The sequence below is a fragment of the Tachysurus fulvidraco genome, chromosome 19 (assembly GCF_022655615.1).
Source record: "Tachysurus fulvidraco isolate hzauxx_2018 chromosome 19, HZAU_PFXX_2.0, whole genome shotgun sequence".
In the NCBI taxonomy this organism is placed as follows: Eukaryota; Metazoa; Chordata; class Actinopteri; order Siluriformes; family Bagridae; genus Tachysurus; species Tachysurus fulvidraco.
The window spans coordinates 12,831,357-12,855,040 of NC_062536.1; the positions used below are offsets into that span (position 1 = coordinate 12,831,357).

The 23,684-nt window shown below is 44.0% G+C and overlaps 1 protein-coding gene across 9 annotated transcripts in view; it reads left to right on the forward strand.

The window, feature by feature from the left end:
- Nucleotides 1-23,684, forward strand: part of grip1 (glutamate receptor interacting protein 1) — a 261,039-nt gene that overhangs the window by 107,013 nt on the left and 130,342 nt on the right. For 3 of the 9 annotated variants that reach the window (XM_027151537.2, XM_047803912.1, XM_047803914.1), the window contains exon 1: nucleotides 2,846-3,326. The exons of 1 other annotated variant lie outside the window; for it this stretch is intronic. In XM_027151537.2, coding sequence (XP_027007338.2) covers nucleotides 3,194-3,326 — 133 coding nt within the window. In that variant the 5' untranslated portion in view covers nucleotides 2,846-3,193. Of the gene's footprint in view, nucleotides 1-2,844; nucleotides 3,327-23,684 lie in introns of those variants that run through there. 5 more of the 9 variants (XM_047803910.1, XM_047803911.1, XM_027151539.2 and 2 more) reach the window with 3 other exon arrangements.

Consider the following 23,684-nt stretch of genomic DNA (forward strand, 5'->3'; position numbering starts at 1 on the left):
AAGAAGTATGAGTTTTATTCTTCATGTGGAGCTAACGCGGTACATCAGACTAGCTGGAACGCCGAAGCAAGGAAACTCAGCGTTTCTGCCTGAATAGCAGATGTAACACCTCACGTGTGTCTCCGCCTGTCTTTTCTGTTGTGCTAAATGGCACGATGTGACTCAAGCTTTTACTGCACGAGTAGAAATATAATTTTTCCAAGTCATGAGCAATAGATGCAGTGCAGCATTTTGGGTTTGTTCTCAGAGAGAGTGGGAGAGAGTGCAAGTCCTGTCTTATGCTGCTACATCCAGAAGAGTGGAACGAGTTCATTATTCACAAGCACAGGACCATTGTGTCCTTACACGCACCTAAACACACAGGTGATGTTACGCTTCAGTCCAGATGAAGGTCTTTTTTAGATGAATTATGATTGCATTAGGCATCAAGTCGAGGTCTTGGCAGCAAAGAAATGGAAAGATGAAGCATTGATGGATGGGGGAATATTTAAGATACGTCCACTTTAATCCAGATCAATCTGACTACACTGTATACACTGTGTAGTGCCACCTTAGTTGTCCTGGGATTTGAACTCACAACCTTAAACACTAAAACCCCCTTTACTCATGATATCATTCTCATGCACATGCTCATATTTTTTTAATAATGCTTAATAAGCCATTTGTTCACCAGGCGGTATAATATGTTAAAACACAGCTCATGTCCACGTGATGCAATACTAAAACCGTGCCAGAGGCTTTTGGAATATTTTAGACCTTTTATTTTTTCTTCATATTAACACAAACTGCCTTCTTATTACAATTAGTGTTAGAATAAAAAAAAAAACTCTTTAAAAATGTATACGCTAGTAATTATTTTTGAATGTACGAGGATGGTTTCTGACTCAAACTGTCACAAGAGTCCCCCTTTAGGAAGCTAAGCTAACTAAGCTACTAATATAAAAAGTTAAGGGCACTAGGTAGGGTTTAGGGTGTAGGCAGCCTGAGTGAATAGGAATACGTTTGTTATTCAGTCTTAAGACCAATTTATTCTCAGTTTGAGCTTCTATAGAAATTGACTTTATTTCTCTTTCTCTCTCTCTCTCTCTCTCTCTCTCTCTCTCTCTCTCTCTCTCTCTCTCTCTCTCTCTCTCTCTCTGTAAACAAATCTAAACCAGTGATTTGTCTTCCAACAGATTTCTGAAAGGAATCAGTACCTTTTGCGGTTAAGAAGCTGCATCATGAACTTCCTTGTGTTTGCTGCTTCTTCTTCTTTTTTTCGTACGCTCGTCTGTCTGTCGATATAAAAAAACCTCTCTAAATGTAGGTGTGTTTTTTTCACAGAACATTTGCAGTGCAGTGAGATTATGTGCAACGAATCAAGGGACAAGAGCAGACCCCCTGCCACCCCTGACAGAGGCAAGTGCAGCCCTCGTGGATGTGCAATGTGTCAGTGCAATTCGCAGCATAAAGTGCGCTCGAGCGGGCTTTCTCATGCGGGCTGGTGGCATGTCCTAGCACGAACTGCTCTGATTGCTGTGAGTGCTTCATTGTTTCCTGTAATGTGTGCTTTCCCAACACCCCTGATAACATCCTGGCTCCTGACTAGGGCTGTCCTACATTACAGTCACAGTCTGGATGAGCTGTTTGGGGAAATATTCCAGGTATGAGTTCAGAAAATCACTGTGTGTGTGTGTGTGTGTTTTGCGAAATAGGAATGTGTTATTTCCTATCTGTATCCAAGGTCAAGGTGAGGAAATCTGCTTCTTAAAAACGTAACTCAGACCCAGTGCTTGTGTGTGTCTGGATGTCGGCGTCGTCTCTGTTCTTTGTTCTGTCAAAATCGAATCTTAATCCCGCCCCGTTATGGAAATGTGAGACTGTGCTGGGTTTCCACATGGGACTCACACACACAACCCGACTGGCACAATCAGGGGACAGAGCAGAGGGTGTTAATGAGTCTGATTTCCATCTACAGCCAATTAACATTTGACGCTCAGCCTAACACTGTTAGCCGTCAGCACTCGAGCTGGTGTGGGTGGTGGTGGCGGTGTTGGCGGGGCTGAAGATGAGGTTGGGGTTTATGCTTGTGGGTGGTGCAGTAATTCCACCAAACCTTTTGTTCGCTTGGCAGCACAATCATCAGACGCTCTCCCTCATCCACCCTCTCTATCATGTTTGCATTATCCATCATTCCTCTCAATTAAATTGCAGTTTCAGGGCAGGGGCAGAGTCTTGTGTAGATGTGGGAGTTTCTCTGCAGCTCCACGTTGATCCCTGCTGGTGCCATGTAATTACAGAACGATCCTTTCTGCATCTTGATTTTTTCTAGCTTTGCTAATGTAACATCGCAAAGTGTTTTTGTCCAGCATGAGTAACGGAAGTGCTGAGCTTAAAGAGCTTAGTTTTCATTAACATTCTGAATGTTTTTTGCAATAAAGAGCCTTTCATGTCTAAGCCTAAATAAGCCTGATGTGCAGCATGTCTGAGAATCTTTACTTTTTTACATCATTGCTAGTCTTGAATGTATGATGTACTGTATATTATTTGAGTAGGCTTCACTCACTCAGTGTCACTCACATGCTCATACACCTTACCAGCATTTCTTGGTAATGAATGAGCAGAAGGTGGAGGAGGGGATGCTGGGATACCGACACACGGACGCTAAACACTCCTAACCACAGGATTCCACACTCGCTTGCCAGATCCTTTGAACTTTACTTCTTTGTCTCAGGCTCCTTCTTCACAGAAAGAAGGGTGAGGAGCAAGAACGTGTGTGTGTGTGTGTGTGTGTGTGTGTGTGTGTGTGTGTGTGTGTGTGTTACCCCGCCCTCCCTCTTTCCATATTCTCCACAATGCGCACAGCCTCTTTGGCACTCACCCACATGCTCAGCTGAGAGTGGGGGACTGAAGGCAGAGCTGAAAGCGGAGCTGCACTGCTGCTATCCCCTCAGAGGAGATGATCAGGTCTGCACAAGTGCTCTCCCGGAGCATGATATTCGACCCGGCTTTCTCCGTCCCGAAGGACTGAAAGCTTACCCCCTCCCCTTCTCGTCCTCCTCCCCCTCCTGCTCTTTCACTGCTCCCTACCGCTTTTTTCGTCTCCCTGGGGGGAAATCTCTCCTCAGCTCTTTGTGAAGCCCATACACACGTGCAACATCACAGCTGAGTCTGCAGCAACCGTACTACAGCATCCGCATCCGGATTTCACACCATGGAACGCTTCCTCGGCTTCGTCAAACAGATCCGCAGGTCCCGAAGACGCAAGGGCAAAAAGTACCGGCCCGAAGAGGATTATCACGAGGGCTACGAGGATGTGTACTACTACGCTTCCGAGCACCTGCACAGTAAGTGCTGTAGCTGTGCCGGCTGTCAGGAGACACAGGAGACTTTTCATTGTTTTCCTTTTCATTGTGAATCATTAGCCTTGAGCTAGCTTTGCTGCAGAGGAGGTTGACTTTGCTGACTTTAGGAATGCTATGGAGTGTGACCGGGTTGCTGTAGGTTTCAAGTTGGGTGTAGGTGTGTGTTAGGAGCTGTCAACAGAATCGCTGGCTCTGATAAATAGCGTGTATTGTTTAGCGTTTATTCGTATCGATTGAGAGGGAGTATAATGTCGTGTGGGTCGTAAATAGTGTCCTGTGTGTGCAGAGCATGGACATGTTCAGCCTCAGCGCTCACATGCTGTTCTTCCGAGTGTTGACATTTTCTCTCGTCTTACGTGAGCCGGCGTGCATGCGTGTGTGTGTGTGTGTGTGTGCGCGCCTGTGTGTGGTCACCCCTCCCTTATATATTCTAAAAGCATGGCACTTTCAAGCTACCCTGAATGTCTTGTTTTGTAAAAACACATCAATGCTCTGTCTAGTTCTTTTGATCTCCTCTAAAGCACCCTTATAATGCACTCATCTGCTGCATTCTTCCACTCTTCAACATGCACAGATGGACCCTGGGGTGGGCTTAAGTTTCTGCCCTTTTGCCCTCAGACTTTACAAGTGCCTTCTTGGCTTGAGTTCTGGGGCCTCCAGGTGGATTTAGAAGCAAAGCTTGTCGCCTGTAGAGCCGGCACAGGACACAGGAACACAGGAAAACACTAAGCTAATGAATTTCCTGAGCTGAAGAGTCCTGACGTTCCTCTCTCGGTTGATCTGTCTAGAATATTCCGTGATCTTCAGCTACAAGTTCTCTAAAAGCTTCTTCACGCTTGGGCACTTTTTGATGTGGGGTAATGTCTGCAAACCAATATTTCATCCGTCCATTTCCACCTGTAGTTTACTGAAGAGCGTTTAATTATAAAGTCAGTGTTAACAGGAAGCCGTGCCAGTTACTGTAGGTAGCTAGTTTATGGTTACTGTGCGGCCCTGTGCCTTGTAGGATTGTTTAATTGGTTGGTTATATGATCTTGTTTTATTGAGCATTCATTGCTTTATTTCCCATCATGCATTGAAATAAAACAAAATCCTGACCGAAAAACCAAGCATCAAATTTTGGATATAATAATGTCTTTATCTTTGAATATCAAGCTGATTAACTATTATATATTTTATTTCAAAATGCGCAGGTCAGTAGTTAGTCTTTAGGAGGACAACACGCTGTAGAGCAAAGCCGACGATTAATAAAACAAAATGACATGAAGTAGAAAAGTTTTCCACATGCTCTACAGGTTCACCTCTTCTTGTGTTTTTACTCTACAGAAAACTGAAAGTGTCGTCATGTTGACACAGTGAAAGGATCTAGGTAGGTAGGGTGGAAGGAAGGGATGTAGGGTGGGAAGAAGGAATGTAGGGTGGAAGGAAGGAATGTAGGGTGGAAGGAAGGAATGTAGGGTGGAAGGAAGGAATGTAGGGTAGAAGGAACGAAGAGTAATGCTATAGCAGGTGATAAGACACTGGAAGGGAGGGAGGAAGGGAAGGAAGGAAGGAAAGAATAATGCTGTAATAGGCAATGAGAGGCAAGGAAGGGGCAGAAAGAAAGAAAAGTCATGTTATAATAAGAAATAAGAGACAATAATTTAATATACTGGGGGGGAAAGGAAGGAAAGAAAAGAAAAGAAGGTTAGAAACAAGAGTTATCCTATAACTGGCAATGAAAGAGAAGACAAAACACTGGAAAGAAAGAGGGAAGGAAAGAAAGAAGAGTAATGTTATCATAGGCAATGATATGCAATAAGACAGTACGAAGGAAGGAAAGATGGAAGGAAAGAAGCGTAATGCTTTAACAGCCAATGAGAGGCAATGAGAAAGTTGAGGTAAATAATTTCCTCTCTGTCATCACCAGGTGAATTAGCTGTAGAAATTTCAGCTATGATCTATAATTTATATATTTTTAAAATAAATATGTTCTAGTTGTTTGGGTTTTTTTTTCAAATTGTAATCAGTAAATCATCAGGCTTCATTGGCCGTATACACTATGGGTTACAAGGACTCGGACTAGAGCATTAGAATAACATGACAGACAAGGGCACAGACAACACTGATAATATAACACACGATAGCTATGAACACATATTCCATCATTGTACTGTTAGTTAATAAATCTCTCCCAGAAACTTTACAGCATCCAGGACCCTAGAGACCGTGCTGTCAGTGATAGTCTTGTTTGTAAGGCAGTTATGTCTCATAGAAACACAAACCACAAGTGAAAAATCACCACCTGCTCTTTTTCCACTCTTTAACTGTCCGGTTTGAGTGAGTTTGTGCCCACTGGTGTCACAGACCCTTTTCTTGGCTGACTGGATTGACACATCCTGTCTGCTCAAACCTGTCCTGCTATTTTCCTGTGATCTGTTATTTTTTTTGCATTAAACTCTAGAGGCTGTTGTGTTGAAAAATCCCAGGAGATCAGCAGTTTCTGAAATAACACCACAACCCATGTCCTGGTCAAAGTCCCCCTAAGATCACAGTGTACACATTCTGAAGTTTGATGAACATTAACATAAGCTCCTGACCTGCTGCCTGCTGTCTGATTGGAAAATTGCACAGAAGTGTTATCGTGTGTGTGTGTGTGTGTGTGTGTCTGTGTGGTGTGTGTGTGTGTGTGTGTGTGTGTGTGTGTCTGTGTTTGTGTTTAGCTCCATATTATTAAGTTTTGATTTCCTTTTTTCAGTTCTGTGTTGAACTCGATTAAGGCCTGTGAGATTTGACACTGAAGTGAAGGTGACAGTCTGTAAGAATAAACAGGAATTACATTGTTTTTCTGACACTACCCCACTAAAGCAGGGTTTTTTTATACTGTAGAAGAACCATGTCATCTTAGTTTTACCTTTATGTTCCCCTTTCAAACCTGTTTTTCTGATCAAGGCTCATGTTCATGTCTAATTCATAGCTCTGCTTCCACCGCAAGTTCCGAAACTCTGGCAAAGTTCAATAATAAGCCACGTGTGAATGTTTAACTTCAGTTCAGCTTCACACTGACAACCTCGGAGTGGTAAAGGAATAGAAAGAGAGGAGAGAAGATGTGAGAAGTCCGACTCGTTCATCACCTCAGCTCATCACAGGGACGGGTTGAAAGTAAGGATGTTTGCGAGCAAGAGCTGGTGCTCGCTAGGAGGTGTGTTTACAAGGAACCGGGGTTTTACTTTGTTTTGTTTTTTCTTTTCCTCAGAATGAATACCTTTTTTGAAATTTTGATGTGAGCCAGTCAGAGTGGGGTGTGTGTTTTCAGTCCTGAGTATTGTGATGAGCATCAAACTCTGACAAGCTAATGAATAAGATAAATTCGGTAAATGATGAACGTCATCTTCAGCATGCAGCGCATTGATGCGGCTGTCACTGTCAAAGTTAAAAGCCCCGTCTTCATCAACACCGGCTCAGACATTTTCTTTTTTCTTTCCTTTTTTTTTCTATTCACTGTAAAACTGCGATGTTTGATTGTGTAGCACAAACTGTTTAATTTCCACAGATCTATTAATTAAACAGAAGTGTTTATTAGAGAACAGTTACGACTTTGATTTTGCCTGAGGCAGCATCTTAATCTCTCTAGCATTGCTGCTGCACGGCTGCGTTTAGTCAATCATTCACTTTGAAATGCGTTATTTTTTAATATTTTTTCCCCCCAAAAAAAGCTCTGAGGCATGAAAATTAGACATCTAATTATCCCAGCAGGGATCTGACACACAAATTGCAAGAATAAATGCCATAATGATTTTTTTTCCTCTGCTTTTCTACAGATACAGAATGCAAGTTATTATTATTATTATTATTATTATTATTATTATTATTATTATTATTATTATTATTATTATTATTATTATTATTTCTATTTTTAATATTTTTCTCTTTTCTGCTTGTTTGGTCAGAACGCTTTTTAGTCTGTGTGTGTAATTAGTCTCTGAAATGGATGCGATGCTTTGAACACTTTTAAGGTTCACAGCTACAGATATGTGAAACCTGATGCATATAAAGGGACCAGATAGTAAATAAATAAATAAATAAATAAATAAATAAATAAAAACATATCACATCATGCATGGTTCCACCTTTTCCCCTTGCCTGTGCTGGAACTGCCCCTGCATCATTTATAACGGGCTCATGCATTATTCATGGCGAGGTTGTAGCCTGCCCATTTCTGTACATTTATCAAACTCGTGCTTGTGTGGCACGCAGCCGTTCGCTCTCTGATGGGACTCATCCGTCTACACTCAGACTCGCCGCCTGCCCTCGTCTTTCCGACTTGCAGGTGGTCCGTACTTGTTCATTTTGAAAAATGTTTCATTTCATCATGACAATAGGGGCGACTCAGACAGGGTGTGTTCTCTCATAAATCTGGATAAAGAGGAAGAGCCGGACGGCTTTTTTGTTTTTATCCTTTCTGTTTGTTTACTTCACCATATGTGAGCTTTAAATATTGTCCTCATTTGCAGCATTATTTACTGCTGGACTCAGTAACATCTATCTATCTATCTATCTATCTATCTATCTATCTATCTATCTATCTATCTATCTATCTATCTATCTGTCTGTCTGTCTGTCTGTCTGTCTGTCTGTCTGTCTGTCTGTTTATCTATTTGTTTATCTATTTGTTTGTCTGTTTGTTTGTTTAATAATCTATCTATCTATCTATCTATCTATCTATCTATCTATCTATCTATCTATCTATCTATCTATCTATCTATCTATCTATCTATCTATCTATTTTTTTTACTCTGACACATGCAAATTTCGAAGCAGTTACTTCATTCTTCCATTGTTGTTTGTTTATTTGCTGTCTTGCTCCCTGGATATTGTTTCTTATGTCAAGTAGAGTTCAGAACATGCAGAAGTTGTGAATGTGGCTCTGGTTGAGTGATGACACACACACACACACACACACACACACACACACACACACACACACACACACACACACACACACACACACACACACACACACACACACACACACACATTGAATGAATTGAGTGTTTTTTAGCTTGTGTATCTGTTCTCTGCACATCCCAGGACTCCTACTAGACATCTTTGCAACAATCTGAATTGTTTCTGTTTGTCCCTGTTGATTTTTAACACCATCAACTCGCTAAATTGATGTGACCTGTATTAAACGCAGCTCACCAGCTCCCTATAACCGTCCCATATCTCATACCCTATTCTATACTGTACCAGTGTGTGGTGTAAATAGTGTCATCAGTGGACTCACACTGAAGAAGTAGTGCACTACTTCACACCTATGCAGATGATGCGCTTATTCGAGTTAAGAAAAAAAAAATGATGAAGTGTGGAACGTGGGACGCTTTACACACTCATCCATCGCCGCTTTGCTTATGTAGAAGAAATTTCGAGATGGCCGTCGACACTATGCTGGACAGGACGTGTTAGAAATGTCTTTTCAGTTAGCGGAGATTCTGTGATCTACAGTTAAAAATCCATCTCGTTCTGCCGAAGCTAGCGAAGACGTCTTCCTATCGACTGGATGTTTGCAAAAAAACGTTAGTGTTCCATTTGAGATGATACTAAATTTAATTAGTAAAAGTGCGCAGTGTGTCATTTGGGACACAGCTATAGCTTTTTCCTTCAGCCAAGCCAGCAGGCATCCGAATTTGATAGAGATCCAGAGTTGAGCTCAGCAGCTGAAAGCCATTACCGATACACCACTGACATCCTTACAGTAACTGAGCTACATCTCTGCGAGCTTCTGCGGAAAAGTTCTGAAGAATATCATTCATAAGGGGTCGAAAACAAGTGTCGGATCTCGGAAGATATACCAAAAAAAAAGTATTCACTAAATTAAAAATATATCAACTATTTTAGTCTTGGACCCAATAGATCACCTGGTAGGACAGCAGTGTTGGGATTTTCTTTTAGAAGGAAATGTTAGCATCATCACTAGCATATCTCCTTCCTAAGGAGTTGTGTTTTCTTCCTAATATACTGTGGACGAGGCCAGAAGTCAGTGAAATTCACACTCTACCACCGGTCCCTCTGAACCGATTACTAATTGATGAGCGATCTGCTCTGAATCATCGTTTATGGGGTGTTGGGGTGACACGCTGGCAGCTCTTTGAACCCTGCGGTCGTAGAAGACGGATGGCTTTTTAATGAGCTGTATGGAGTTAGTAGGTGATAATGGAGAGTGTCTTTAAAACCACCTGAGGCTTTGTGCATTAGAGGAGAAGAGAGAACAGAGAAGAAAGTCTGTTGTTGTGATGGCTGACGTCTTTCACTGTCTTACTTTCTAGCCTTTGTCCGGCAACGCTTGCTGTGGATAGACTCCAGGTCAGGGAGCTCAGTGTGGATGGTATGCTCAGCTCATGGCACCAACCTCTGGAGAGCTCGTCTGTCCTGTCTGGTGCTGTAATGCTTCCTGCCAGGATAAATAAAATAGTTACAGGTTCTACACATTCCTAGTCGTCACCTGTCTCCCTGAATGAATGGAGTGAAGGAGATGGAGAATGCTCGGGCCGCATTTGACATTTTAATAAATGTTCTTTAGAAAAGGGAATAATAGAATAAAAAATGGGATTCAGAATGACGTGGCTGTCTTGACTTTTTACTTCTTGAGAGGACGAACCCACGGTATCCCACAGAAGAGCTTCTGTAGCACAGATTACTGAAAGTTATCAGAACACACAGTGCAGCACAACATACTGTGTATCAGAGCTTATTCAGCAACACAAGATGGACATATACAATATTAGGCAGTTGGTTTGATGTCACGGCTGATCTGTGTGTGTGTGTGTGTGTGTGTGTGTGTGTGTGTGTGTGTGTGTGTGTGTGTGTGTGTGTGTGTGTGTGTGTGTGTGTGTGTGTGTGTGTTGGTGGACCATGATTTTTTTCCCCTGTTGTGTTCAATGCTGTCCTGGTTTAAGGCTGCATTGGCATCTGTGAATTTCTTATTGCTCCTGGATGACTTGCTGAATCGTGGATCTGGATCCTTCTTTCTTCGAGCTTTCATCATGGCCTGCACCTTACACTAATGGCTGCTGATTGCTGCTGGCCTGACGGACACAAAGAGCACTGCAGGGAATAACTGCAGCGCCGGGCTTGTCTGAAGAGCCTCTCTCTCTTCCCTTACTCACGAACACTCTCTCTCTCTCTCTCTCTCTCTCGCTCTCTCGCTCTCTCTCTCTTATTCCCGCTCTCTTATACTTCACACACACTCACACATAGACTCTCTCTCTTCCCTTACTCACGAACACTCTCTCTCTCTCTCTCTCTCTCTCTCTCTCTCTCTCTCTCTCTCTCTCTCTCTCTCTCTCTCTCGCTCTCTCTCTCTTATTCCCGCTCTCTTATACTTCACACACACTCACACACACAGACTCTCTCTCTCTCTCTCTCTCTCTCTCATTCCCTCTCTCTTATACTTCTCACAAACACACACACACACACAGACTCTCTCTCTCTCTCTCTCTCTCTCTCTCTCTCTCTCATTCCCTCTCTCTTATACTTCTCACAAACACACACACACAGACTCTCTCTCTCTCTCTCTCTCTCTCTCTCTCTCTCTCTCTCTCTCTCTCTCTCTCTCTCTCTCTCTCTCTCTCTCTCTCTCTCTCTCATTCCCTCTCTCTTATACTTCTCACACACACACACAGTCTCTCTGTCTCTTTCTCATTTTTTTTCATCTTTACTATCTGTACAATCCATCAAATGTGATGTGATTAGTTGGCAGCTGCCTTCACAGACCCTGTTGGCTTTATAAGCCATTTCTGCATCTCTCTCTCGCTCTCTCTCTCTCTCTCTCTCTCTCTCTCTCTCTCTCTCTCTCTCTCTCTCTCTCTCTCACACACACACACACACACACACACACACACACACACATAAAAACACACACTCACTAACAAACTCATTCTTTGTCACCTACCAAATTGAGAGGTCATTGATCCAGTAGTTTATTTAAAGTGCCAAAGTCACAGGATGTGTGTTAAAGCCTGCTTACCTCTATTACGTGCCATTTCTTTTGGAGTTTGCTGCAGAAATAAACATTATTTCTATGCTCTATTCTGAGTCCTGGGAACAGCTTAAAGTTTGCCTTCTCAGGTATCTGCTAAATGCCAAATGAATTGGGAAATTATCACCAGAGGAAAGGATGCTGGTTCGCCTTTCAGACGGGTTTATGAGCGATCATAACTAATAAAGACTCGCTGCAACACCCACGGTCGGGGCTCAAGTGCACGATGAAAAGGATCCAACACCTCTTTTGTGTTTTGGAAAAATTTGTGTCAGCATATTAGCAGATATCTCCAAAGTAATGAATCTCAGTGGACTGCTTAAACGTTACGCTTTCAGATAACAGCCTGATGGTCGGATTCTTAACGAACCAGCACTTTAGTTCACTGTTATTCTCTGTTCCAATATTATTGCAATTTTTCTAATAACAGAGCAGTTCAAATGGTTAAGATGCTAATTTCTACTTTTATATGACTGATGTACGTCTACTGAAGCACACATTCATCTTCTTTGATTATTGCACTGGGTTGTGAGGATATATGGTAAATATAATGTATATATATACTGTATATAGTTTTCGGGGCTTTTCACACTGGCACTTTATCTGTAAAATCTGTGATGTGTAATCTGTCACAAGGTCCAGGAAGTGCACTGTGGTACTGAACCCGAGACTCTCTGTAGGAGGTGGTGTGAATTAGCAGTTGTGTGTTGGCAACAATTACATTTACAGCATTTGACAGACCACCTTATCCAAAGCGACTGATATTTTAGCTCATTTTATACAACACAACCTAGTTTACTTGTGAACTTGTGAAACAGTTCATGCTTACGGTAACCAGCTGAGCAACAGAACCAGAGCTTCTCACATACACACACACACACACACGACTGTCTGCTTTCATAGCTTGGGTTCATAAGTGACTCGGCTCATCTGGCTGCATTTTTTTTTTGCAGTTTTGCCTGAATCTTGATGTCAAAAGAAATGTAAAATCCAACCAGAAATCAGAACAGTAAATAATAATTGTGGGATGATGATGATAATAATAATAATAATAATGACAATAATAATAATAATAAACTTTATTATAGTAATTTTTATGTTATTTCTTTATTATTTTATTTTTGTCTGTCTGTCTGTCTGTCTGTCTGTCTGTCTGTCTGTCTGTCTGTCTGTCTATTCCATTGTCCGTCCATCTGCCTGTTTGCCTAACCATCTGTCTACCCATCCATCCATCTATTCATCTGTCTGTCTGTCTGTCTGTCTTAGACACAGTTTACTGCCTTTCAGAGGACCGAGTCAGGGCAGTTTTCTAACTGTCTCTCTGACCTGAGGTTGACTGATATGGGAACTGTTGTGTCCTCTTCACCAACCCTGGAGCGTGACTCCTGTCTCTGCTAAAGTGGAAGCTCTCTGAGCAGCAGAGAAAGCTCTATGTAATCCGACACCGAGTATGAAATGTCCGTGTCGAGCTGAAGAGCCCGTGTTGCTATCAGTGAGCACTATAGTGTTTTACTTCAGCTGTGTCTGTAGCTGCAGCAAAACATCCTCGTTCACCTTTAACCTTTGCCGCTGTTGCTCCCACTGCATCCACTGGCCTATGATCATCAGCAGGCAACAGATGGAGTGATGTGACGATTGTTACAGCACAAAACCCTCAGATAGGTTAAGATTAGCGAGCACGCGCAGCCCGACGGAGCCGAAGCCTCCGGTTACTCCAGTGACGTGAAGTTACATAGTAAACAATTTAGTATTTTTAAGCAGAGCATTTCACTTCTTGTGAATTAGCCGCGTTTAAATCATCTCCACAGGGGACCGCAGTGGGGCTCTGCTGTTACATTATGCTAATATCTGTTTGGGTGGGTTCTATTAATTATATGTCAAATTTCCATATATTCCCCAGGCCTGTCTCTGAGTCTGTGTATGTGTCTCTGTCAAGAAAAAAGCTTTCCTAAACTGAAATGAAGTGTTTTAATCTGCAGGCTTTTGCTTCTGATGATTTCAACTTTATAATAATGTTCATTCCCGGGTATTAAAAGTCAAAGAGAGCGACTCGCCGAGATTATTGCTAGCGTCTCTACCCGACCATAATACAATTACTCTCTCGACTAATTTCCTCTTTTCTTTTTCTCATGGCTTATTTCATTTTCTTGTTTGCTCTCTCTCCTTCGATCCCTTCCAGTTTTTCACGTTCAAGTTTATTACGAGAATCGAGCTTTTAAGCACAGTGGGCAGGAAAGTAGTTGCTAAGCCGAGCACGATTCAGACAATGAAAATGGCACAGGGTGTGTGTCACCGCCGTTCTCTCTCCTCTTTACTTCAATCCCAGTCACTTCGCCCAGTCACGTCTCAGCTGATTACGTCTCACGTATTTCTGTCACAAACCTTGTTTTGCTCTGCGGTTCCGAATAGAAATGTCTGAAGTCCAAATTTACGTAAATCAATATATTTTAGAAGCTTACAATGAGACTTGACCCTGTTGAGGTAGAGCAGAGGAACTGGTCTGTCTGAAAGTTGAATTCGGTGCCATTGAGTATGTTAAATCTCTCAAAACAATCACTAACATCCGTGAATATCGTCTCCCAGAGAGCTTCCTGTACGCTATACCGTTTCCACTGCTATTTCTGGCTGAAACATGTTCATCCTGAGGACTTGCATCTGTCCTGGAGCTGAAAGGGAGCTGATTTTTTGTTTTGTTTTTTACATGTAAAACTGGAACTCACTCTTTAACAGCAAGTTTCATTTACTTTATCTGTATAGTGCTTTTTACATTTGACATTGTCTCGAAACAGCTTTACAGAAATCTAGAAATCCACCAGAAAAATGACAACGTTTAAATTTGTCCTTAATGCGAAAGCCTGGGGAAATGCTGATGAGGAAAATCTGAGGAAGGAACCATGAAAGGAACCAGACTCAAAAAAAAATGGAAACCATTGATCTGGAGATCGCTGGTAATAAAATAATGTCCTTTTTTCAACTGTATACAGTCAAGAGGAGTTCAGCAATATATTAATAAGAGCATTGCCGTGATGTATGGATTCATTATAAACATATTCATTCAAATGGACAGTGATGGAGACCAGAGCACAGGTTTGACAGCAGCAACAGACACCACCATGGTCTCTAAGTGCTACTATCCACAGCAGTCTTACATACATGTCCAGCGATCATATCAAAATGAACATTGTGAGTGCATTTAGGAAACAGGTGTTCCTGAGTAATTATGATGTCACAATGTATTTCCCATTTCTATTGTTCTTTTAAACCAGGTACTTAAACTTCCCTGAATTACTCGCACGTGTGCGTTGGCTTTTCCATCTAAGTTACTATAAAGCAGTTGCAGTAGATCTCAGTCATTAGCCGCAAACTCTGCAGGACGTAAGTTCCTTTAATTAGAGCCACTTAATCAAAATGCCGCATTAAAAAGTCAGCCACCAGAACGTGGCTGCACATTTAATATTAATTATGGCTCATAGTGTTAATCATCCGTGTTGCCGTTTGTTTAGGGAAACGAGCGGCTGGCGTGGAAACGCCTGCTTATAGCCACTTTAAGTGATTACAGGAACTAGCTTGTTTTGCAGACATCCAGTCTTAAATGTAATTAAAAACAACAACCATAAAAAAAAACAACTAACTGCTTTTAGTGCTTGAAAAAATGTACTTGTAAGCAAATAAATAAAAAAATAAACATACAACACAAATTCAGTGCAGTTCTGCTGTTTATGTTCACACTCTTACTCATTTAAAGGGATTTAAATGCCAAGTCCCAAGTGATTTTCTGCATGAATTAAACAAACATCTACTTCACGTTCTTTGTTATTCGATCGTTTCCGTTTCTGCCGCTTCTGCTTTTCTCTGCCGCTGAATCACGCGCTCATTAAGAGTGGCCTAACAGACTGAGAGTGTAGCAGGAGAAAGAGGGCTGAGAAACTGATGTCTGGAGCAGGAAAAAGTGCCTCGTGCTCCGCAGGAGAATTGAGTGGTCATTACTGCGTGAGTAATAACGAAGTCTGCACTGCCACAGTGTAGGACAGTGGGGTTTTGTAAGAAGAGAATCTATTCATATGCTGCATTTGTTTAATATTCTGTCTCATTTCTCTCTAATTCTATTCTATTTTAATCTCCATTTTTGACTGAAATGATTTTTAAGCCGATTCAAATTTTTGACTTTTTGTTTTTAATTAAATTAATTAATTAATTAATTTTTTCCCCATTGTGGACTGTTTTTTTTTTTTTTTTTTTTAAAATTTAATTATTTTATTTTATTAAAATTTTTGATTTAAAGATTTAAAGAGCGGCGAGTTTCACTTATCACGCTTGCTCGACGTTGTACTGTGTTTGGATTTGTATGAAAAAGGGAGATGATGTGAATTCGACAACATGATTTTTAGGAGACGTCTTCTGTCTAGTCCAGTGTGAGACACCACCGTGCTGTTTGCTGGTATGGTATAGTATAGAACCTGTGTGTTATGTCATGCAAATCCTTGTGCTTGTCCTGAAAGCCTGCCAAAGCTTTAATCCATTATACTCTCCTCCAAGCTGAGTTTTTTTTTTCCATTGTGTGTGTCTTGATTTTGTAGGAATACACAAGACTGGATCATGAAGAGGTTAACGTTACTCGAGTACGTGACGGCGAGTACGCAGAGCCACATCCGTTTTGGCATCTCAAAACCTGGCGTAGTTTGTTGACTATAAATCGTGCAGGAGGCAGATTCACAGAGCATTTATAGCCTGGATATAAAGAGTCTGTGTGGATGAATCATGATGGGATTCACTGTGTTTCATTTTAGTTCCTTGCTACTGTCAAGACAACAGCCACAATGCATCCACAAACCAATGAATACATGGGATTAGTCACATCTCTCTGTCTCTTTATTCAAATCAGACATTCAAACTACCATCATGCCATAGATTTACACACACACACACACACACACACACACACACACACACACACACACACACACACACACACACACACACACACACACTCTGGTATTGGTATTCAGTCATTTGAATTGAGCTGGTCTCTGACTCTGATCATAACTTTGCACTGAAGATGAACCTTATTTTAATGAACTAACTCTACCGTGTACATCAGGTGTCTTTTAACCTTTTTATGTTTGTAATCAATTTCTGAAGCCCTTTACACATTACCTTTACATGTTATTTCAACAGGAAAGCATTTCCCTCTGCTTGTATATCAGTAACGTGCTGCACAAACCCAAACACATAAGAACTGATTACTGAATTCAGATGACTAGAGAGTAAACATTCAGGTCCTGTCAGCTACGGATACCGCAGATATATCCACTGATTCCACCATGTTTTCTGACTGAAAATGACTCAAAATGACTTTGTGGTGGCCTTGTGGGTGTGTGTTCGATGGGACAATGACAATAATTTATTTACCTCCATCCAGTCAGTTTTCAAAAATAAAAGTATATTTACTGTCTTGCTAATATTTATTTATTTGTTTGTTTATATTTCTGAGGGGTTTACTACTAATGGAATCAGTTCATCAGCTTTGAATTAATTAATTAATTAATTAATTTCTAATCGGGTTTAAAGCTGTGGGCTTGGCTATTCATTTTTAAAGCCTGGTATCAGTTCATCTGCTATTTTTTCCCTCTGAGTAGCACAGTGGCGAGATATAAACTTAACACAACCCACATTAACATATTTAAAATTTCCCTATAAAAGCTATCCAGCGATCCTGCTTCGGCCGTGTACAAATCAGAAGCTTCTCTTCAGCAGAAGTGCCATTGTATTTCTCTAGTGCTTCGTGACTGTTGTCACTCTCTGTGCTCAGTGTGGGGGAAATAATTATCTGCTAATGCAGCAACACATAAGCTCCTGTAATAAAAAATAAAGCACATCTTTACTGAGCCAGAAAATTGCGACATGGCTAAATTATTGCCATCATCTCAGCTTGATGTGTTGGTGGTCTGAAAAAGCTTGACGTTTTTAACCATGAAGGTTCGGAGTCTGGTACAGTATACGAGCTGGTCTGAGAGTCTTCTGCTGCATTGGTCATTCAGACAGAGTGTTGTGTTTTGACACGTCATACGAACGTAGCATATAGCTGTAGCATATGGACGTACAGCAGTACCGAGGTAGCTACATACAGTACGTGCACTGTAATATCCCATTCCCTGAGGTATACTACAACAAGGAGATGGTGGCAGTGAGCTGAAGGGATGATGAATTGCCTGTGTTTTTTGTGCTGCGGTTTGACTCGGGTGCATTGCAGAGACGGAGAGGTGCTGACTAGGTCTGCTGTGGAGGTGATCTGGCACAGTCTGAGACGCATGGGTAGTTTTAGTGTATGAATCAGCTGGAGCTCCTGTTGTTCTGTCACTGTGCCACTGCAGTACTACACATGAACACCTACAACCGCCGGCTCTGTAATCAGACACCATATACCGAGTCTTTATATGACAGGTTCTGAACTGGTGTAGCATGAAATCCTGGACAGGGATCAGAAGGTGATTATTTTCATGTACGATGGACGTTACAACATCGAAGACAAATAAGAAGTGAACTATATGAAATGCTGCTTGGCAACAAAACTGAACCTTGTTATATTTGTTAAAGCTCAACGCTACTGACGGAGTCTCCAGTGTTAGTGCTTCAGACCTAAAGCTGATGGGTCTGTAACACGCTGTACTTAGTCACTTCAGGGGAATGAGAGAGAACAGCTGGTCCTAGCTGCTGTAGTGTAAGTGTTAACAGGAACTCACTTGACTAGTGCAGTTTGACAAGGTGACTCGAGATAATATGTGCTGTCATTATTTATTAATGTTCAGCTTGTGCATCTTTATGGCTTGTAGTTAACCTTTAATGCTGTGGAATGTCTGAGAAGTAAGTTCTTACTAATGTTAATCCCTTAACAGTCTCTCTCTCTCTCTCTCTCTCTCTCACGAAGATAGAGAGAAAGAGAGAGAGAGAGATGAGAAGAGAGAAAGGAGAGAGAGAGGAGAGAGGAGGAGAGAGAAGAGAGAGAAAGAGATGGAGAAGAGAAAGAGAGAGAGAACGAGAGAGAGAAAAGAGAGAGAGAGAGAGAGAGAGAGAGGAGAGAGATAAGAAGAGAGAGAGAGAGAGAGAGAGAGAAAGAGCATGAGAGAGAGAGAAAAACGAAAGAGAGAGAGAGAGAGAGAAGAGAAGAGAAGAAAGAGAGGGAGAGAGGGCGGGCAAGAGAGAGAGAGAGAATATAAGAGAGAAGAGAGAGAGAGCAGAGAGGAGAGGAAAGAGAGAGGAGAGAGAGAGAACAGAGAGAGAGAGAGAGCAGAGAAGATAAAGAGAGAGAGAAGAAATAGCGAGAGAGAGAGAAGAGAAAGGGAGAGAGAGTGAGAGCGAGAGAGCGAAGTGAGAGAGAGAAACAGCGCGGCAAAGCTGAGACTCCCGAGACGGGCGCGACGCGCCGCCACGCGCGCGCGCCCGCGCGCAGCGCGCAGCACGACGCGCGCGCGCGCGGCGCGACGCACACGCGCGCGCGCGCACGCGCGCAAGCACGCGCGCGCGCGCGCGCGCAGCACGCGCCGCGCGCGCCGCGGCGCGCGCGCGCCGCGCGCGCGCGCGCACGCACGCACGCGCGCGACGCGCGCGCGCGCACGGCACGCACGCGCGCGCGCGCAGCGCGCGCGCGCGCGCACGCACGCGCGCGCGCGCGCACGCACGGCGCGCGCGCGCGCGCGCACGCACACACACGCGCGCGCACGCACGCGCGCGACGCGCGCGGCGCGCGCAGCACACACACGCGCGCGCGCGCAGCACGCACGCGCGCGCGCGCGCGCGCGCGCGCGCGCGCACGCGCGCCGCGCGCGCGCACGCACGCGCGCGCGCGCGCAGCACGCACGCACGCGCGCGCGCGCACGCGCGCGCGCGCGCGCGCGCACGCGCGCGCGCGCGCGCGCAGCACGCACGCGCGCGCGCGCGCTCGCACGCGCGCGCGCGCGCGCGCGCGCGCAGCACGCACACGCGCGCGCGCGCGCAGCACGCACGCGCGCGCGCGCACGCACGCACGCGCGCGCGCGCGCACGCACGCGCGCGCGCGCGCACGCACGCGCGCACGCGCGCGCAGCGCGCGCGCGCGCGCAGCACGCACGCACGCGCGCGCGCGCGCACGCGCGCGCGCAGCACGCACGCGCGCGCGCGCGCGCACGCACGCGCGCGCGCACGCACGCGCGCGCGCGCGCGCGCACGCACGCGCGCGCGCAGCACGCACGCGCGCGCGCGCGCACAGCACGCGCGCGCACGCGCGCAGACGCACGCGCGCGCGCGCGCGCGCGCGCGCGCGCGCGCGCGCGGCACACGCGCGCACGCACGCGCGCGCGCACACGCGCGCGCGCGCACCCGCGCACGCGCACGCGCGCAGACGCACGCGCGAGAGAACGCGCGCGCGCGCGCGCGCGCGCACGCGCGCGCGCGCGCGCGCGCGCGCGCGCACACACACGCGCACGCACGCTCGCACACGCACGTGCGCGCGCAACCACGCGCGCTCGCACGCTCGCAGACGCATCGCGCGCGCGCGCGCGCGGCGCTCGCGCACACACTCGCTCACGCACGCGCGCGCACACACCCCGCTCCGCGCGCACACACCCTCTCTCTCACTCTCTCAGACTCACTCTCTATATAACTCTCTCTCTCTCTCTCTCTCTCACTCTCTCTCTCTCACACACACACACACACACTCTCTCTCACTCTTTCTCTCTCTCTATCACACACACACACACACACTCTCTCTCGCTCGCTCTCTCTCACTAACTCACTCACTCACTCACTCTGACATGAATGATTATATCATAGATGTTTTTTAATCCATTTATTATTAGTTTTTATTGCGTATCACAGGGTGGGTTTAGCACACGGCTTACAGGCTGATCAAAGTTGAAACAGTTCTCCTTCTCCTGTATTTTCAGGGTTTCGTGTTTGTGAAATTCCAAACATCCAAAGCAACAGAAATAAGACAAAGCATGTCGCTTATATCCGCAGGCCTTATAAATCTGTCTTAATTATGAATAAATCTATCTTGATTATGTAAAGCGTTAGCTGCCCAAGTCTCTGTGATTGAGCTGTTGCTATAGAAACAGTAAAATATCAGAAAAGCCGCAGTAATATAAACCTGTTGTTCATGTCACAGCCAAAACTACTGTCTGAGCTGTGCGGTCATATAAAACATAATACACACCTTCTGACCAATCAGAGGTATACACTTCATCAAAGTAAAGACGCCTCTGAAAATGAAAGATAAAGACAAAGAGAAGCGTTTAGGGAGTTGACTCGGTTATTAAAACGATGTAAATACTACTACATTACTTCAGCTACTGAGCTCTCTCACGTCTTGAAGAACCAGGGAACGCATTTAGCATTCAGCAAAATCATACCACGAATTTGTGAAATTAAATCGGTTCGTGAATCTCTAGCAGAATGCATTAGTTTTGGTTTTATTCTAAATCTTCCTCTTCTGGGTTTTCTGGGTTACTTTCTTGTGCAATGCCAAACATCCGAAGCAACAGAAATAAGACGAACGACGTCAGTTCTATCAGCAGGCCACACCAGCTCAGACACTGTGATGTCGTCTCAGATGTGCCGAGAAGATAATAATAGCAGACCCAGTACAGAGTGTGAAAGTCCATACCTCTTTGGTGACGATCCTGCAGACAGCAAGCAGGAGACTAATTACTGATCTGTACACTGAAGCTAATTACCTTCTCAGATGTTCTCAGTTTCACACCTGAAAAACACAAAACCCAACACAAAGCCAACCTCATTATGTTTATATGCTGCTGACTCGACCTGGGTCCACAAGACATCCTACAGTGGCCTGAGACTGCAGGGCTTTACAAAAAGCCCAGCTGCTTTTAATTACTCGCTCTCCATTTTCAGAAGATATACAGTCATCATTGAAGTTGAGCTAATATTCTGTGGTTTGAGAATGTCGTCCCTCATCCTCATCCTCAGCCGTTGTCACATCACGCATGATACACAGACAGCCAGGAAGAACGCTCTGTTTTTTCAGATCCTCTTTTTAATTTTCTTCTTACTTTAATGCATTTTCTCAGCTTTCATGTCAAGTCTTATTGTTTGTAAGGAACACTCAGTAATGACATGCTGCATTTCTCTGTATTATATTCCACTCAACAGACTTACTCTATCTCTCATCTATCTATCTATCTATCTGTCTATCTGTCTATCTATCATCTATCTATCTATCTATCTACATCTATCTATCTATCTATCTATCTATCTATATCTATCTGTTTGTTTGTTTTGGTTTATCTATTATATATTTGTTTATCTATTTGTTTCTGTCAGTATGTCTGTCTGTCTGTTTGTTTGTTTAATTATCTATCCATCCATCCATCCATCCATCCATCCATCCATCCATCCATCAGCTTAATAGCTCACTCCGAACAGACCCTCTGTGATGCTGAGACTAAAATGGTGTAAATGCACCAGAAGCGAACGCATGCTAAGATCCTGTTTGTGTAAGTAATAGGAAGTTTACACACTGATTGTTTTCCATTTAACAGACTTTTACATCTTGACTGAAGCGAATCTTAATTGGGTTTGAATTACATCCTGTGTGAAAGTTATTAAGAAGGAATGTTGTGGTTTTATGATGAATTCCACCCAAGCAGACAGCTGTGTGTTGCACAGGGGTGCTGCTGTAGAGAGGGTTGGAACAGTGATGCTTTACAGTAATCAGGTTTCAGTGTTGAATTAGTTGTAAAGCGTTTGGTCTGATTAGTTTATGCACACTGAGCTTTCCTGCTGATTCTCTCATTAGTACTGCATGGTCTTAATGTAGGCTACATGCACCTCCTGTGGCCTTAAGGGTCAGTCCTTTGCCATGGAAACGTAAGTGCTGCCTGCCATGTTGGACTCCGAAAACGCACACACACACACACACACACACACACACACACACACACACACACACACACACACACACAAACACACACCTGTACACACAAACACAAAAGACACACACAAAGACACACACAACGTACACACACACACAATACACAACAAACACCATGTACAAACACACACAACAAACTACACATGCACACACACACACAAACACACACGCACACACAAATGCACACATGCACAACACAAACTCACACAAGTACACAACACACACCTGCACAGCACAAACTCCCACACAGACAAGCACGAACAAATACACAACACACACACAAACTCACATACACACAAATACACAACACACACAGACACACTCCGAAACACACTACAAGTGTTTGCAAGGGTCAAAGGTAGCATGTTAAAGTGTTCTTGTTATAAGGCGATATAACGGCTCAGTAAAACAGTCAGCGTTCGTCTTCTTGCTGCTGGTTCTGGTCCTCGAGGTTCTGCGAGTTGTGTGTTCTGAGATGCTTTTCTGCTCAGCACAGTTGTATAAAGTGCTTGTTTAAGTCACTGTAATTTCCCCTTCAGCTCTGAACCTGTCTCCTCATTCTCCTCTCATCTCTCTCACCTCGCTTCCTGCACAACTGCTGCTCACTGGATGGGGTTTTGTTTTCTGCTCCATTCTCTGTGAACTCTTGAGTCTTTAGAGTTGTTGGTGAAAATCCCAGCAGTTCCTGAAATACTCAAACCGACCCCATCCGTCACCAACGACCGTGCTGTGGTTACAATCTCAGTGAGCGGATGTTTTTCCTTATTCTGGTGTTTGATGTGAAACAGTTACCTGAAGCTGCTTGCCGCATGATTGTATACCTCACCTGTATCTTCATGACTGTAGGTTCTGCCACATGATTCTCTGATAAAATATCTGCATGAATGCGCAGGTAAACCGTGAGAGATCACATGACCAGATCTACCAGCTGACTCGTACATGCTAAGCTTAACACATCCAGTGTCACGTCTATAATACAGAAGTAGCCCAAGTTCCCCTTAAAGCTACAGTGCTGTAGACAAGAAGCCTATTAAATGCAGTAGCACTTTCACCAGTGTTCTCTTCATTTCTGTATTGATTACTGTAGCAGAAACCTCCTGGTGCTGCACTGCCTCTGGTTCCTGATTGGGAAGCATGAGCCCAGGCCTTGGCCTTCATTCCTCTGCCCTGCCCTACTTCTCCTTTGTTCAGCTTCTTTTGAGTGCTTCCCTCCCCTGAGGAAGCCTTGGCTTCTAAATCAATTCACGCTCAAGCCATCTCTCTGTCTGTTATCTCCAAATGACTGTCAAAGGGATCTGTAATTATTTGCTGTACTGCTAGAGCGAATTCACATCTCTGGCCTGACGGGATTGAAGGCTGTATTTTCTTTTTGCAGTCCGCGTAGTCGGACGTCCATTTG